General features: G+C 39.1%; 1 protein-coding gene across 5 annotated transcripts in view; it reads left to right on the plus strand.

Annotated features, from left to right (window-relative positions):
• The window catches only part of spop (speckle type BTB/POZ protein), a 191,585-nt gene extending 173,184 nt beyond the window's left edge, over nt 1-18,401 (plus strand). For 4 of the 5 annotated variants that reach the window (XM_069904761.1, XM_069904759.1, XM_069904758.1 and 1 more), the window contains 5 exons: nt 24-201; nt 2,736-2,791; nt 5,397-5,519; nt 8,180-8,322; nt 16,355-18,401. In XM_069904761.1, the coding sequence (XP_069760862.1) occupies nt 24-201; nt 2,736-2,791; nt 5,397-5,519; nt 8,180-8,322; nt 16,355-16,499 (645 nt within the window). In that variant the 3' untranslated portion in view covers nt 16,500-18,401. Of the gene's footprint in view, nt 1-23; nt 202-2,735; nt 2,792-5,396; nt 5,520-8,179; nt 8,323-13,598; nt 13,700-16,354 lie in introns of those variants that run through there. The other variant, XM_069904763.1, reaches the window with a different exon arrangement.
• Nucleotides 18,402-18,625: the final 224 nt, after the last annotated feature.

The raw sequence follows: 18,625 nt of genomic DNA on the forward strand, positions 1-18,625 counted from the left end.
ACACTGTTCCTTTTGCACTCTAGGTTAGTGTTGTCCAGGATTCGGTGAATATTTCAGGCCAGAACACCATGAACATGGTGAAAGTTCCTGAATGTCGGTTAGCAGATGAGCTTGGAGGATTGTGGGAAAACTCTAGGTTTACAGACTGCTGCCTTTGTGTCGCAGGCCAAGAATTTCAAGCACATAAAGCAATTCTCGCAGGTTTGGAACATAAAATAGTTTTTTTTTTAAAAAAGACAATCTATCTCTATTGAATGTTTCTAGCTGCTCATGGTTTCCACCAGGTAAAGCAAAAAGTAGTCAGTTTCCGGAGTTATGATCACTACCTGAAGAGATGCTATTTAGAGTGTGGCAGTTTGTTACTTCTCCCTTTTGGAATAAACTACCAATCTATACGAATTGCAAACTTGAGCTGGGATCCAGAAATTGTAATGAAGTACCGTATATGCCATCGTGCAAGATGACTCTGTTTCAGATGACCCCAGAATTTCCACCTAAAATGTAGGTTTTGAGCTATACCCGCTGTATAAAATGCTCCCCAACTCTGGCACTTAGGATGATGTGATGGTGTCACAATATTTTAATACCAAATCACCCTGTAACCGTTTAAAATTTATTTGCATATTTTAAAATAAACCACCTTCAGTCTCTTTGAAAGGTTGTTTAAAGTCCGTTCAGAGCCGATGGCAGTCAGATTGGGCAGATGGACCCCATGGGGAGTGCTGATGCTTTGTTGATAACTTACAGGACACGTTCATAGATGTTATTGGCTGATGCAATGAACTTTAATGTTTTCCCCAATTTTATGAAATTGAGGAATTACCCAGGCCATAATTTGCACTGCTGAAATAGGCAATGTCCCTCAATGCGTGCGCAATCAGAGAGGCTCCCGGGTTGGAGATGAACTGGAACTGGCAAGCGTGGTTTTTGTAATGGTCACATCCGCAACTAAGATTCCTTTCTTTTTGCTGTTACCATTTGCATGGAGGTGAGCCGGATTGTCAACGTGGTAGAGTGCGCCTCGGGCCTGACTGGGACACTTGAGTTGGAGCTGGCAGGATAGGATATGGAGGGGGAGTGGGAAGATGGCAGTGGTGTTGAGACTTCGCTGTCAAGGTTCTGAATTATAAGATACCCCCTGATTTTTGAGGTGACATTTTTAAGTTTCGGATCGTCCTCTGCACCGGCATATTCAGTATACTAAATTTGCAAATAATATAACATTGTGTAAATCAAAAGAACATGAAATCCTTTGTGTATGAAATCCTTTTTGCATGGTAATGAAGCTATGCATCAGTTTCTACGTGGTTTTGATGAACCACAGCCTCTGGATATATTAATTTTTGGATCTGTGGCTGATTGTTTTGGAGTTTTGAGCAGATTTTCATTCAGATTATGTTCATCAGTGGTAAGGGGACTTCAACTTGACTGAAACTTGCTGTTGCAAATAAAGGAATTGTTGGAATAGAAATATACTTGGTTCATAAATATTGCAAGGGGAGCATTACCTAATAAAGTTTTGAAGGGTTATTAGTGGCATGGATGAGTAATCAAATAAAATGTAGCCATTATTGTCACACATCAAGGGTGTAATGTAGCTGGCAATGCAGAAAAGGAAAGTTGCAGTGTATGCACATTGTGTTCTTTATCATTTATTCCAAAACACCATCTTTAGGACTTGGAGTTTCAATTTTCGTGATTGCCTGCATTGAATTTTTATCAGATGCTTTTTTTTCCTTGCCTCGTTGAAGAAAAGGTTGCTGGGCTCTCAGCTGAGAAAATGAAAGCATTTATATTATTTTATTAATAATTTAAAGATTGGGGAGGAGGTTGATTATCATTCTGTAATGAGGAAGAAAACATTTTTAAAGCTGTGTGATTTTCCCTTTCAATGAATTGGAGCCAGTAAGAAGGAGTGTAATACGCAGTAACAAATCTACCAGTCTTGATCGGGAATTTTAGTGACCAGAAAACATTAATTCTCACACTGTTTCTGAGAGAACAGCCAACTGGTAATGGCTGAATTTCAAATAAAGGGCAGGCACTGCAGATGTTAACATGAATTACTTGGACCTTTTTACTTTATCCTAAATTTCACGAATGAATAAATTTGTGAATGTGATGAATTATTATTATGCTTCACTACCACAAATTTATTCTGGTTAACTCTCACTTGTTTTTCATCTATGATGATCCCTGAAAGCCATAGACTTATGGTAGACTTAAGTCTCCAAAGACTATGCTTTGATTTTTACCTGTTCTTTCTCCAGGTTGTTCTTAATGTGTTTTAGATTGTATGATGAGAATTATTTAATACCAGGTGGCAGTTTGGGTCTATATTCAGGATTATGAAATTAAAGTTGGTCAGAATGACATCTGTAAAGTAGTTTACTTAAGAGTGTTGCACATTGCTTACTACCCCCTTTTATAGGATGGCACAGTCAGCGCCAGCGGCCCAGGTTATAATCCGCCATTGTCTGTAAGGATCTTGTACAGTGTCTCCATGGGTTTCCTCCTTCCCACCCTTCAAAACTTGCGGGGGTTGTAAGTTAGTTGGGGTATTTTGGCAGCATGGGCTCGTGGGCTGGAAGGACCTGTTACTGTACTATATGTCTAAATCTAAAAATCTATTCATTGTTTAACTTTTTATTGCAACATTTAATGATATATATCTTGGATAGTTAATTGGAACTTGATAGCTTAAATAATGCATTAAAAAAATTTTTTTCTTTTAGCTCGTTCCCCAGTCTTCAGTGCTATGTTTGAACATGAAATGGAAGAAAGCAAAAAGGTAATGCATTATATGATTCATAATCAGAAATTATATAGGCAATATTCACCTCAGCCACACTCCAATATATTTATTAATTGTGCTCCACTTAATGGGACAAAAATCTAGACAGAATGCTCAAAATAACTCCTAACTTTCTTTCCCTCAAATTTGATGTGAAAACATAAGATTAACCATGCATTGATGTTTTATATATTTAAGAGGTCTTCTCGCCAAGTTGCTCTGTTAGCCTCAGTGTTAAAGACAAAGAATTCCTGGAGGAATGAAGACTGGGTGACCGCTTTGCCGAACACCAATGCTCTGTGGTTGTAACATTGAGCAACTTGAAGCCAATCATTTTTAACTCCTTTAACCATTCCAGGAATGACATGTCCTCCGTCTCTTCCGTTGTCAGGCTGAGCTTAAACTTGAGGAACAACACAACTTATTCCTCTTGGACAGCCTTTAACCTAACAGCATGACATTGAATTTTCTATTTTCAAGTTTAAACCCCCCCCCACCCCCACTCCTATCGAATTCCATTGTTTCCATCTCTTCCTTATCTACTCCTATGCTTTTTCAAATCTTTCCTCTCTCACAAGTTAAACCTTTTATCTCTGGCACTCTCCCCCAGTTTATTTCCTCCTTTGTATCTGTAATTTTACTGTTTTATATGAGTCTTGAGAAAAGGTTTTGACTTGAAACTTGGACTGACCATTTCTACCCACGGGTGTTCCTCCAGCATTTGTTTGCTTGAGATTCCAGCATCTGCAGCTTTTGTGTTCCTCCACTGGTAAAGACAAAGTTGCCCTTGAGTGGCCACTTCATATTCAGATCAGTTAGTAAATGATTTAAACATGTAAAGCCCCAAGATAGATGTGGTGTGTTACAAGATCAAACCAACAACCACAAAGAAGGCATATCACATGGAGGTAAAGATGAACAATGACTTTATTAACAAAAAAATCACCTTCAAACTTTAATTCAAAATCCCCCCTTTTATAACAATGCCCACTGGTTACTATGCAAATTTCTATAACAGTGTGAAACTAATAAATCCCCCAGCCTAAATATAACATATGGAATTAAAGTCTAAGTTAAATTTCCAACCAGCCCACAGAAAAACTTGGACACAAAACACACAAGACTCGCAAAACTTCGATCTCAACCGAAGCAAAGATCATAAACAAAATTCAGTTGGTTTGGTAAACTGAAGCCAAAAGATCTTAGAGAGAGAGAGAGAGAGAGAGAGAGAGAGAGAGAGAGGGCACAAAATTCGAAGTTGTCTTGTGTTGCTTGCAGAGAGAGGAACCTCTGGCTTGGTCCGGATCCTTCTGGCTGCCTTCGGAATGTTCATCCCTTTCAAAATGCTCAACATTCTAAACCGTCCTCCAGACCAGGACTCGTGCTCTGGGCCGCCTTCCACTCTACAGTTTCAGAAATTTTTAGATCATTTTCTGCACATGCCTGGTCTGTCTCCCACTCTCTCAGCAGTCCACCTTCACCTTGGCTCTCTAAGGCAAAGTGTCACTTTTTAACATAAAACCACACAACATATAGGCCAATACACAACACAGAACTCTGTAACAGGTGGGACTGGTTTGTGGCTGATCCTCATGAATCCCAAGATTACATGAGAAAGCATTCAAAGTTTCTCTTCTTGCATCCTTCTAAGGACCTCTAGAATGCATAGTTAGGTTGAAAGGCATTAACCACACTTTTAGGCCTTATCAGGTGTTCTTCTTTCTTCTTTGGCTTAACTTCGCGGACGAAGATTTATGGAGGGGGTAAATGTCCACGTCAGCTGCAAGCTCGTTTGTGGCTGACAAGTCTGATGCGGGACAGGCAGACACGGTTGCAGCGGTTGCAGGGGAAAATTGGTGGGTTGGGGTTGGGTGTTGGGCTTTTCCTCCTTTGCCTTTTGTCAGTGAGGTGGGCTCTGCGGTCTTCTTCAAAGGAGGTTGCTGCCCGCCGAACTGTGAGGCGCCAAGATGCACGGTTTGAGACGATATCAGCCCACTGGCGGTGGTCAATGTGGCAGGCACCAAGAGATTTCTTTAGGCAGTCCTTGTACGTCTTCTTTGATGCACCTCTGTCACAGTGGCCAGTGGAGAACTCGCCATATAACACGATCTTGGGAAGGCGATGGTCCTCCATTCTGGAGACGTGACCTACCCAGCGCAGTTGGATCTTCAACAGCGTGCATTTGATGCTGTCGGCCTCTGCCATCTCGAGAACTTCGACGTTAGGGATGAAGTCGCTCCAATGAATGTTGAGGATGGAGCGGAGACAACGCTGGTGGAAGCGTTCTAGGAGCCGTAGGTGATGCTGGTAGAGGACCTATGATTCGGAGCCGAACAGGAGTGTAGTGTTACAGCATGAAAATATACACATTTTATCCTGTGGAATAATTGTTGTTGATTTTATAAAGTGCAATTAAGAAAATTTATGAAACAGCAGGATGTTTGTCATGTAATATGTGCAGTATTTGTCATGTAAAGCTGTAACAGGTGCTAAGCTGATGCAATATTTAATTTTTTTTTATTTCCCCCAAAAATGTGCACAATACTGAGCAGATGAAGATGGATTTAATTCAAAACTCTCTTTTCCTTTAATTTTGTTGTAGAACCGAGTGGAAATAAATGATGTGGAACCTGAAGTATTTAAGGAGATGATGTGCTTCATTTATACGGGGAAGGCACCAAATCTTGACAAAATGGCAGACGACTTGCTTGCAGCTGCTGATAAGGTGAAAGAGGAGGGTGGCAAGAGTCCACAGTTGGCTAACGCTTAACAAAAGAACACATTGGGTTTAACTGTGCTTAGAATTGCATGCTACTTGACCCCAAACAAAGGTTTTAATTTTATTTATCTTTGGAGTTGAATTTAGAGTTGCAAATCTAGTTTTCATCTCCAACAGATGGCTAATCACTTTGCATGGAATTAGAACTCCAATGTTTTCAAATCCATTGAAAATGTACCTGCTTGCTCTGTGTCCAGTGCACCTTGCTCTGGAGTAGTAGGTCATGATATTCTATATTCCGGTGACAATACTGATAGAATTATTTGTTCAGAGCCAACTCCATGATTCATACCCCCTCTTCCACCCCCCCCCCACCCCCAGCAAACATAATTGTTACAGCTCAACCACCATGCAAAGCACAGTCAAAATATGATACCTGACCTTACAACTTCTCAGATTTTACACCACTTGAACTCCATAGCCAGAAACAGGTTCTCATCTGGACTATATTGTCACCCTGCTCTCCCAAAGAGTAGTTTTTTATACATGTACTCACATTCAAATCCTTTATTCTTGTTCATCCAACCCCCTTACTACTTTAATAATCTATAATAGGGAAAACGTTAATATTTGTCTTTAAAGTTAAATGATCACATTCCTGCAGAAAATGGCCTCCATGGATTTCAACCCTGTGAAAAACACTGAGGGAGTAATACACTGGATATTGTACCATGGGTTTCATGAGATGCTGCTAAGGAGATCCTTAACCAATTATTAGTTGGTGTGAATTTAGGGGAAGGATAGATAACTAATGCAATTAAAGTGGAGAGGAAAGAAAACTGAATTGGAGCTAGGAAAGCATGAGGATTAAAGCTTTTTTTTCCCCAGAGGGATACTCTGGTATTTGAATGGATTTCTGGAAATCCTGGTTTAGTGTATAACAGAGGTTTAGGGCATGAGCCAAGATGGAAATTTAGAATACAGGTGCTCCCCTACTTACGATGGTCCAACTTACAATTTTTTAACGTTACAGTGGTTGGAATCCCTACTTTCAATTTTGAATTCCAATCTCTTCCCGCGCTTGCAATATACGCTATGCTACTTTCTTGCAATGTTGGGTGATGGCAGCATTGTGCGAGAGTATCGTACAGTTTACCCTCTCTCGCGACGCTGACTCATCCACGCTTGCAGTCTCAATGCTACAAACATTCTTCATGCGCATTGTGCTTTCAGCTGTGTACGTTAATTTTTTTTTTCATTGTGGATAAAGGTATTCAAAATTTAATTATAAAAGAATGGTAGGTGCAGTGTTCTTTTTTGACTTGCGATTTTTTTTTCAACTGAAGGTTTTTTTTTCACTTGGGATTATTTCAATTTACAAGGGGTTTGCTGAGATGCAACCCCCATCGCAAGTTGAGGAGCACCTGCATTTGTAATATGGTTGTTTTTACATTAGGATCAAAGAATAGTGCACATTAACATTAAAAGTATGTGATAATGAGGTCTACAAATTGGAACATGTAAGGTTCCAGTTAACTGCTTGACTTTTAGTTTAGGCTGCATGCTCAGGATAAGTATTGAAAGTTAATAATGAAGAATAAAATCATTACCGGGATGTACCTGGACTGAGGAAATACGTGGAATGATGAGGAAAATTGGATTTTGTCACGTGGACAAATTACAGGGAATTATAATGGAATGGGTGAATGAGGGGATGTTGATGGAAATGCACGAGAGATGGACTATTGATCAGTGTAAATTTTGGGGAATTGCCTTGCTTTTATGGGGAGTAATGGGGGGGGGGGTGTGAGTCATTATTAAGGATTAGATAAGAAAGATTAATTCAGAGAAGGGAAATAATAAATTTGAAAATATTGCTTGCAAAGACGATAAATGCAATATGGATTGTTAGACACAGTGCTCTATTGTAGCAGTTTTATTTTAAAATTGAGCACCTCTTACTGCAATTCATAACTTATTGCATATTATTTATCTAATGTTTGGGAAAGATGGATTAAGAGACTTAAATTGAAGAGTATAAAATTGAGAGACTCAAATAGAATAAATGAGAAAGTTGTATTTCTCTTGGCTGTGTGTTCAAAATAACTGCAGGGTTGTGTGAGGAGTGGTCGTGAGTGCGCACATTTCAACTAATTGGTGGAAGGATGAATGAACCTTTTGAAACCCAGCATGTGGAATCACACAGGGAATGGGGCACTTCAGCTTCAGATGTTTGTGCTTGAGTATAATGCCAAATTAAGTTAAATTGCTTCTGCCTGCACTTCCAATCCCTGCATATTCGTATGTCATGTGCTAGTCATCTAGCACTTATTGTCTGAAAGGAGGATAGAGGAAAAATGCTTTTCACATTAAAAAAAAAATCTGCATGTGTACTTGAACTGTGACTTGCAGATATTAAGCACAGCACTAGGTTATTTGGGTAACTCATTGCAAGCCACCACATTGACATCAGCTGAATTCAAAATGCAGCTTTCTTGTGAGTTAAAAATAGTCACCAGTGAATGTGTTCTTTCTTCCCCATTAAAAACAACTGCACTTTTAAAAAGGTAATGATTTTAATTAGCTTCAATGAAGAAAGCAGAGCTTTAGCTATGTAATATTTGCCCATCATTTGCTTCTAAATGATCCAACTTTTATTGTTTCAGTATGCTTTGGAGCGTTTGAAGGTAATGTGCGAGGATGCTCTTTGCAGCAATTTGTCTGTGGAAAATGCAGCAGAAATTTTAATCCTGGCAGATCTACACAGTGCAGATCAGCTCAAAACTCAAGCAGTAGACTTCATTAACTAGTGAGTACTGAAGTTCAATGCCATGGCAAAGCTATAACCAAATATGTATGCTGGTTACCAATAATTTAATGTTTTGTAACTTGGTTTAACTTTAGTCTGTTGTTGTTCAGTCTAAAATGGAATTAATCTAAGTTATCAACTACTTAAGTCTTTGAAATGTCGTGAAAACTGGTATTCAAGCCAGGAGTACTGTTATCCTGCTTTCTCTTGTCACTCTCCATCTTCACGGTCCCCAAATACCTGCAAAACAACAGTGGACACTTTTACTGTCCCAACACAATTATTTTGTATGCTTACTTGTTTTTGATTCCATTCTAGTTTGAGAAAATTTCTAAAGCCAGTAACTTTAGGATTTGAGCTACAAGTCTTAGGAATATTTTGAATTCCAAATTTGTGCCCTGTGAATTATTTCATTTCTGGTCATAAATGTGAATGGACATTGAGGTTACATTTTAACATCAGATACGTTAAGTAGGTGCCTCTCCAATTTCTTGTAAGATTAATGCTTAACTGTTAATAAATAAATAATAATTAAGTTTATAAAAGTTGTGTCTAAAATGGATATGAGAAATTTTTGGGGTGGGGGGATTTATAAAAGTATGAAAATTTCATCGCAAAATTTGCCAACCCAGAAGGATTATTTGCACTTGTTAATGAAAGTATAAAAATGATACAATTTTTACTTTTAAAGCTCATTGATCATGGCAACCAGCCTTGGCATCTCTAAATGTAGAACATGCATTGATCATAAAGGTTTTGACTTAAAGCAGGGGCGGATAACCTTTTAATTTTTAATTTCGACATATAGCACAGTAACAGGCCATTTCGGCCCATGAGTCGATGCTGCCCAATTAACCTACACCCCCAGTATGTACTCATGGGCCAAAAAGGCCTGTTACTGTGCTGTATGTCCAAATTAAAAGGTTGGCCACCCCTGATTTAAAGTACACTGAATTGCAAATGTATAATAAATACTAACTATAAAACATTTCCGTTTTTTAAATTTTCTCTTCCTCAGGATGAGGAACTGGAACGATTGCTTAAAAACAGATATTTAATAATCCATCTGCTGCTAACTAGATGTTTTGCATTATTACCTTCATTAACTGTTTGCAGTTTCTGTATTAGTAATTCCATTAACATTTCAGCTCCCATTTATCACTTCCTAACAAATTTTTTTCAAGGGAAGAATGGTTTATGAATGAGGCTGGTAAACTTTTTTTGCACATCACTGTTTATTCAGCTGATTGAAAGTGAAATGGGATGAAAATGTGTTATTCACAGAAACTCATTCCACAGTGTACTGGTGCTCTTAGATTTTCTTTTGTTAGGGTGGGCAAGAGTGGATACAAATAGAACTGGAGAATAAAGGGCATGCTTTTCAGTAGCCATGAGAGATGGAAGATTTTGCTCAGGTGATGAACTCTTTTGCTAATAAATGAACTGTGGTATTTATGGGGGAAAAAAAGGTGATGGTGATTTTGTATAGCTATCAACAACTTATATTTTAATCATATGCTGTTGGGCATGGCCCCAATATTGCCTCTTAATGCAGGAGACAATGAAACTGGTGGTCTGTGAAGACAACTATTACTGGTATTATAAGTAACATGTAAAAACAAAGCTATAAATTTGACAATAAAGAAAACAACAATTCTCCATCGGGCAGCACGGTTAGTGTTGTCATGAGCACTGTCCATTTGGAGTTTTTAAACGTTCTCCCTGTGTCTGCGTGGGTTTCCTCCCACCCTCCAAAAACATAGGTTTCTTGTATGTGGTCGATGGTAAGTAAACAAACCTTTAAGGTGGTCAATGAGAGCATTTTTTTTAGAGGCAAGAAAATTTTTTCACTAGACAATATAGCTTCGTTGCCAGTTTTTCATCTTTTCATCAAATATAATTAAAGTTCTTTTAATATTCAAGAACTCCGTTGACAGTGTTGTCTGATGCAGAATTCAAGAATAATTGAAATTGTACATCTCCCATGTTTTTGTGTTAAGTAAAATGACCTTATTACTTGTGATACACAAATGGAAAATTTAAAGGTGATAGTTACACCATTCAGGCCTCAAAGGGCTTTGCATAGAAATTATATTTAGACATTTTCTATGCTTTTCTAGAATTTGATTACAGACTTGACATTTTGTGTGAAACATCAATATGCTTAAATAGCATAAATAATGTGAGTAAATTTTATCTCATGGAAACTTGACATTTGAGTAATGGAGAGAAATAATTAATACATTTTATGGCATTCTTTATGAATTATAGAACATAGATCATTACAACACAGTAGAGGCCCTTCGGCCCATGATGTGCTGGCCCATATATACCTACCATTATAAGATTAAACCTGCCCTTCCTCATAACCCTCTATTTTTCTTTCATCCATGTGCTTGCCTTAAGTGCTCTTATTGTTCCAACTTCCTTCATCCCTGCAATGCTTTCCAAGTACCCACAACTGTAAACTTGCCCCTCATAACTCCCCTAAACCTTTCTCCCTTCGCTTTGTACATTATCCTCTGGTGTTTGGTACTCCTTTGCTGGGAAAAAGGTGCTGACTGTCTACCCTATCTATGCCTCTCAGATCCTTGTAGCCCTCTATTAAGTCACCTTGCCCTATAAGACGTATAGAGCTGCAAAGTTACCCCACAACTCCTGAACTTAATCCCCTGATCAACGAAGCCCAGCATATCAAGGGCTTACTTAACTGTCCTGTCAACCCGCACAGCGACCACAAGAGATCTACGGATTTCAAGTTTGTTTATTGTTTTCATAAAATTGAAAGTACAACTCAACGAAACAACATTTTTCGGTCCTCTGTGTAAAAACATGCAAACACATGTATAAACATAGTACATGTATTTACAAGAGATTTGTATGCAGTTACATATATTTTTAAACATTGTTAAATAATAGTAGATTTTCAGAGGGGATTGTATGAGCAATTTATCAGTCATTCAGCAATCTCACTGTCTGTGGGAAGAAGCTGTTTCTAGCCTGGTGATTCTGTCTCTGATAAGCCGAAAGATGCTGAGTGCAGGGTGGTCAGGGATCCTTAATGATTTTGCGAGCCCTCTTCAGACAACAATCCCAGTAGATCACATTAATGGGGTGGAGAGAGACCCCACTGATCCACTCTACCACTGTGGATTGACCTCCGATCCAGTACTCTCCAGGAACCGTACCACACTGTGATGCAGTCAGCCAGGACACGCTCAGTAGAGCTCCTGTAGAAAGTTGACAGGATGATGACTGGTAACCTTACCCACCTCAATCTTCTCAAGAAGTGTCGTCACTGTTGCGCCTTCCTGATACGTGAGGAGATGTGTGTGCAGGATAGGTCACTATTTAAGTGAACTCCAAGGAACTTGGTGCTCTCTACTCTCTCCACTACAGTGTTATTGATGTGTCGAGGTGGATGGTTGTCTCTAGCCCTCCTGTTATCCACAGTCATCTCCTTTGTCTTGTCCACATTGAGACTCGGGTTGTTATTCTCGCACCCGAACAAGATTTTCCACCTCTTTTAGGGCGACTGATCGTTGTTGCTGATGAGGCCAATGACCGTCGTGTCATCTGCAAACTTGATGACTCTGTTGGGGCTGGGTCTTATGTTGCAGTCATGGGTCAGTAGCAGCATGAACAGAAGCAGGCTGAGCACACGGGCCTGAGGTGAACGAGTGCTCAGCATGATGGTGCTCGATTTTCTGCTGCTAACTGGTCTTTCTGTTAGTAAAGATTTGGACCTGCCCTACTGTTAAGTACCTACCAAAATGCCTCACCTCACCTCACACTTGTCTGGATTGAACTCCATCTGCTACATTTCTGTAAACTGCATCCTGCTATATCCTGTTTTAACTCATGATAGTGTAGAACATTATTCGCAACATCTCCAACCTTCCTATCATCTGTAAACTTACTGACCCATCCCTCTACTTCTGCAAAATCGCATTATTTTCAGTTTTGAAATGCCTTTCAAATGGGAAAGGATAAAATGGCTCTTTTTTTTTTAAAGTGGAAACTTTGTAAATCTAAATGCAGTCTGCTGGGCGAACTCCATAGGATTAAAAAGTATGCAAAATGTTTTGAACAGAAACCTTTTATTAAGACTGGTAATATGCAGGAGAGAAGTTAGTCTCATATGAATGTTCCCTTCGGCAGATTAATAGTGATCCTTTTTGTAGTTTCCTGGGAGAATAGTCTTGATAGTTTTGGTACAGAGTTTGTGGCGAGGATCTTCCCTTGACTCAAAGAAATAAGCAATCAAATCCTTCTCACTTGCAAAACATCCTAATCCTAAGTTTGCAGATGATCAATGGTTGTAGATATTTTAACCAGAAGATGAGTGAAATTTGCTTCTGAAATGTACCGGGGGAGTAGGTTAATTGGGTGGTATGGATTCGTGGGCTGAAATGGCCTTATTATTGTGCTGTATGTCTGAACTTTTTTTAAAAAAAAAGCAGTAATGCAGACTTAGGATGTCAATCATGTTATTTATGGATAAAGACTTTAATCCATGATCTGATTGCACTCTGCGACAGCAATGTTAGGCCAGTTTCTCTTCTAGTTTTCATCTTAAAAAGGAAGTATATGAAATAAAGGATGTGTGTACAAAACAAAACCCCAAAAAAACACTACAACTTTTGATTTTCTGATTAGTATTTTGTTAGGTGTCCCTGTCGGAAAGTGATCCTAGTTTATAAATTGCAAACAAAACAAAATGAAAAAGCAGAAATTTATTGTATTGTCCCAAAGGTTTTAATGAGAATAAGAATATTTAAGATTTTGAACTCATTAAAATGTAAATCTCTACCACTCTATGCTTTTACATGCTTTAAGTTTGTGTTCTTTTTGGAGCCTCTTCTACAAATTCAGGTAACGAAGGAACAATCAGAGTACTGCTTTTAGTTTTACTTGACAAATTGCAAACTGAATGTTCTCAAACAAAACTTGGCAATCGGATTTTCTTGAGTCATGCCTGATGTAGAGTCTCAACTCGAAATGATGATAGTTTCTCCCACCTCCCCACCCCGACAGTCGGATGTCACTCGACCCATTGAGTTCTTGGAACAATTTGTTTTTTGCTCCAGGTTCCAGCAGCCTTATGACTTATTTTTTTCTTGGTTCGCTATGATTATTTTTCTGATGAATGGTGTGTGGAGAGCATTTAAAAGGTTGTTCATAATTTTAGCTTGTAAATATAGCACTGAGTTGACAATATTTTAAAATGAGCTTTTGCTTGCCCAGATTTAATCTGTTGTATTTTTTCCTGTTAGCTGATTTCAACCAGGATGCCATTGTGACACTTGTATCTGCTGGGAAGGAAAAAATTGACAAGATTCTGACTCCCTATTCATGTGATTAATTCACCAAAACAGTTATTAAAATAATTGGCTTTTGTATAATTAAAGAATAAGTCCAATGTTGCTTGTTTGCAATGATCTCATATATAACACACACACACACACACACACACACAGGAAAGATATTAATGGCTGCTAGTCCCTTGAGCACTTGTGGAAGGGAGTTGGGTGGGATATTGTTTAGCTTTCTCCCCCTAACAGCCTGTTTCTGTGCACTTCAAAGTTGCTTGTTGGCTAGAGATGGTCTACCTACTCAACACTATATCCTGCACGCATTCTGCTCCAGGCTGACCAGACTTGATTCACAAGGTAGTCTGGTAGTCTCATTCAGAAAGACATGAGGCATGGAAACTGGAGAACTGTGGCTGCTTGGATTCAGAATTGGCTTGCCTGCAGAAAGCAGAGTGTCGTAGTAGATGGAACATATTCTACCTGGAGGTCGGTGACTGCTGGTGCTCTGCATGGATCTATTCTGAGACCCCTGTTCTTCATGATTTTGATAAATCATTTGGATGAAATAGGGATTAAGTTTGCAGATGGTACAAAGGATAGTGGAGCTAGTTGTGGATAGTATAGATGGTACCTTCCTGCCAGAATCCCTTCTGCATCCCAACATATTTTAATATTTTATGATTTTTCTACACAGGATATGCATGTTGTCTTAAGTTGCCCCTTAAATTAGTTTCTGGTAATGTTGGATAATAATGAATTTATTGTTATACTTATGAGTACAATGTACTTTTGCACTTGTATCCTGCAATCAACTTTTTCAAGCAACCTTAATAGTATGCCTTAATTTACACCAATCCTGAGGCAATATTCATATTTGCAGTTAATACAGGAAAAAGTGGCATGTCCATAGTGTAAACAACTCTATTGTGGTACCAGAGTAATTCATGATGAGGGTAGTCGGGGGAGGTTCAAGAGCCTGATAGTTTATGGTAAGGGGGTGGGGGGGCGGTCGGGAACTGTTCTTGAACCTGGAGATTCGGGTTTCTTTGCCTTCTTCACAAAGGTAGCAGCAAGGAGAGGTTGTGACCAGGATAATGGAGGCCCTTTATGATGTTGGCTGACTTCTTGAGGCAGTGCCTCACCTAAATATTTTCAGTAGATGGGAGCTGAAAGACTGTGAAGGACCTAACTGTTTGCTACTTTCTGAGGCTTTTTGCAGTCCTTGGCACTCAAATTTCCAAACCAGGCCATAATGAAACCAGTTGGTGTACTTTCCACAGTGTATCTGTAGAAAGTTGATTTGAGTATTTGACCACATGCCAAATCTCCTCAGATTTCAGAAGAGGTGTGTGTGTGCTTTTACAATTGCTTCAATGCCCTGGCTCTGGGAAGGTTCTCTGATATGTGGTCTTCCGGGAACCTGAAGATGCTAACCTCTCACCCCATCAATGTGTGGTCTCTCAACCTTCCTAAAATACACAATAAGATGGTCTTGTTGATGTTGAGACCAAGATTACTATTCTGGCACCAACCAAGCAGGATCTTGATCCTGTATTCTCACTCAATATTTCCAGTTATTTAGCCAACAACACTTGTCAGCAAATACATAGATAGTGTTGGAGAAGAACACGAGTATATCAGGAATAGAACAGGGGAGTAAGCACGGAGCCTTGAGGTGCCCCATGTTGATGGTTAGCGAGGAGGAGGTAATGTTGCCAATCCACATTGATCGGTTCTGCTGATGAGGAAGTTGAGGGTCCATTTGCAGAGGGGCAACAGAGTCCTGCATCCCTTGGTTTTAACACAGGTATTTCTGGTATGATGATGTTGAATGCTGTAAGGTAAAACATCATGAGATGGGAATGTGTAGGGAGTTACCCTGTACAGGGCAGTAACAAGAAGGGGAGGTGTCCTTGTACTCCTGTTAGGTAAAACATCATGAGATGGGACCGGAGAAGGAGTCACCCAGTACTAAGGAGTAACAGAATGCATCCTTGTACTTACAAGATAAGAGAGACATTGATGGATTGAGAGGCAGGAAGCTAGCAGGGAAAGGATAGCAACAGTTTTAGTCATTGGACAAGTAATGATATGATGATGTTCTAAGCACATATCCAAGGGTATAAAAAATCACCATTTTGCTGATAACGGCAGAATGCATTCTCCAACTAACTTTGTTAGTCGCAAGTGTTACAATCCGGTAATAAAGAACAAAGAACCCTGATTTCGACTCAGCCTGGTGTTTGTCTCACTCATTCATGAACAAAGCAGACCTAACAATGCTGAGCTGTAGTCAAGGAATCTAGATGTTCTTGTGGTCCAGGTGGTGTGACGCAGAGTGGGGGGGAGGGGGGGGGGGGGCAGCTAACTGCTAGAAGTCTCCACAGTATGCAAGGCATACTAGAACTCCTGGTTCTCTGCAGGTAAATTTGATCATGTGGAATGATAGAGGTGCTTCCTCTTTGAGTGTGTATCAGTTTTCCCATTTTCTCTTTGAACAGATTCATTTGATCAAATTCCTTTTTGTTAATGATTCCATTTTTGTGACTCGCAAGTATAACCATATATAGCCGTGTTGCATTCCAATAAGTTGGGGTTTTTTTTTAAAAAATGCAAATTAATTTGCAGTAAAATGGTGGATAATGAAAATGAATGCTTTGATCTATTATGAATGTGTAGATGCATACAATTAATGTATTTCTCTTCCCCCTTTTTAGCCATGCATCTGACGTAATGGAAACATCTGGTTGGAAGTCGATGGTCTTGTCCCACCCTCATCTGGTGGCTGAAGCCTACCGGTCACTCGCATCAGCACAATGCCCTTTCCTTGGCCCTCCCCGCAAGCGGCTTAAACAGTCCTAAAGTGACATTTGAAAATGGAGCAAATCATTTTAACAGCACTGACCCAATCACAATGTTGCACAATGCAATGTATGAAGCTTTCCGACGTGCTTCCTGCCGCGGGAGAGACCGTGCTTGGTGTGCTAATGACCTTTCTGCACTAAGCACTTTGGGGAGAAAAACAAAACACAAAACTTTTGCTGCATTGTCTTGTGTCCCCTAGACTTGGCTGAACGGATTCCTGCTGTTTTTTTTTTAACACAGATACAGATTTTTAGAGGTTGGCCCAGAAGCTTTCAGTATGGGGAAGGGATGGATGAGGAGGGGAGAGAGAAAGGTAGCCGTTTAACTTGCACTACTTTATCTACTTCATTTCTTGAACTTGAAGCCAGCTTCTCAGCACAAGAAGATGGATGGGCCATCAAGAGTCTAAAGGACAGCCTCAAAGTAGATGGTGTGAAGAGTGCCCAAGCTGTGGATTGATGCCACTCAGTTTCTTTTGTCCTTTCAGTGAAAACATAACTATCTTGGTCTCCTTCGCCACATCTGACCTAAAGTGTGTATATTGTGACAAGTCAAAAGAGAACTGTCTGATTCGCACTTGCTTTATTATTATAATAAAACATTTTTTATGAGGAAATTAAAGCCACACAGATTTGGATCAAGTTTTAAAGTGGGAAAAAACCGTTCAGTTTAGATTTTTACCCTTGTGCTCCTAGTATTCTAAGCTAAACAGTGTTTAGATGAGAAAAAAAAAAGAGTCATGGCTGTATAAATGTGTTTTCTAAAGAATGCTGAGGTTATATGTGTAGAATGTGTGGAAAAATGTATTGGCATTTATCTCAGATGGCTTGGCAAATGAAATGAGAGGGAATGAACATGTTTTCCTGTTCATTGCAAACAAAACAGTTCTATTTCAGCCCTAGAAGTTAAGCTTCTGTCGCAACTGTTTATATCTAAGAAGGAAATGGTTAATTTGCAGCAAACCTATCCTGAAGTTGCATTGTTTCCTATGAATCACTGCTGTTCAGAAGTGAGGGGAAAAAAAATCTCCAGTCTGTGGAAGATATAAATAAAATACTATTTTGTATTGAAATGCCTTTTGTGTATTTCCTCTACAGAGGAAATCTTCCCCCCCCCCCCCCCCCGGAAGTATTATTGTATGGATTTGATAGTAAGTTTAAGTTTTATTTAGTGAATAATTTTGTGCAGTTATCATTTTTAATGAGTTATTTGCCTAAAATTGATTTGTTTTGAACATGTTTTCCAAACTTATTTATTAGAGCAAAGTGTGCTATTTCGATTTGGTTTGGTAGAATTTGTAATGTTATGCTTTGAGGACACCTCAAACTTATTTGAAAAGGCTGATCTTTTAAGATAGTAATTAAACTGGTTCTTGTTTTGTCCTGTTATCGAGGTTGATGTCCTCATTTAATGAATGTTTTTGATACAGCGAACAGTGCTTGGTTCATTCGTTGGTTATCGAATTCAGGCAAAGTTTCGGTGAAACTTGTCCAAGCTATTTTCAGTTAAAGTATATACAGTATATATATTTTTTAACCTGTTTCTCTTTTCTCTGAGTACTGCTCGGTTAATTTCATCCCTTTTAAAAAGAGTTTGAGCAGTTTCTTACCAGTCCTGTTCTTTGGTCCCTCTCCCTTCCAAAGTAAGCAAAATGTTTATGCCTAGGTAATGCAAAGTTTCTTTTTTTAAAAGAAAAGTAGATGAGACTGGAAATCTCTGGTTGAGTTTGAATTGTGGTACTTTGTTTTAAAGTTCAGCTGTACTCTGTACACCACAGCTGATGGCAGCATAGCTTTACATTCCTGAAACTATAAACTGTGTGGTCTGCTTTCATTGCTCATGTGATCATAGAAAACAAAATGAATTGATAGGCTGATATATTAAAGAATGCCACCTGTACATTTTGTCCTTTTATCTACCAGCTTACACTTCATTCCATCATCCCACACTGGTGCATTTTCATTATTGCTTATTTACAATCTTACATCTGTCTCAAACACTCGATTATAGTTTCTGTGTGCAGTACAAACTCAAATGGTTTAGACTTACGAAGTATCCCTTCCAATAGACCTGTGAACAAAACTTTATTCAGGAAAATTCTGGGTTAAATTGGTCTTTTGCTG

Source organism: Narcine bancroftii, chromosome 12, assembly GCF_036971445.1.
Source record: "Narcine bancroftii isolate sNarBan1 chromosome 12, sNarBan1.hap1, whole genome shotgun sequence".
Lineage (NCBI taxonomy): Eukaryota > Metazoa > Chordata > Chondrichthyes > Torpediniformes > Narcinidae > Narcine > Narcine bancroftii.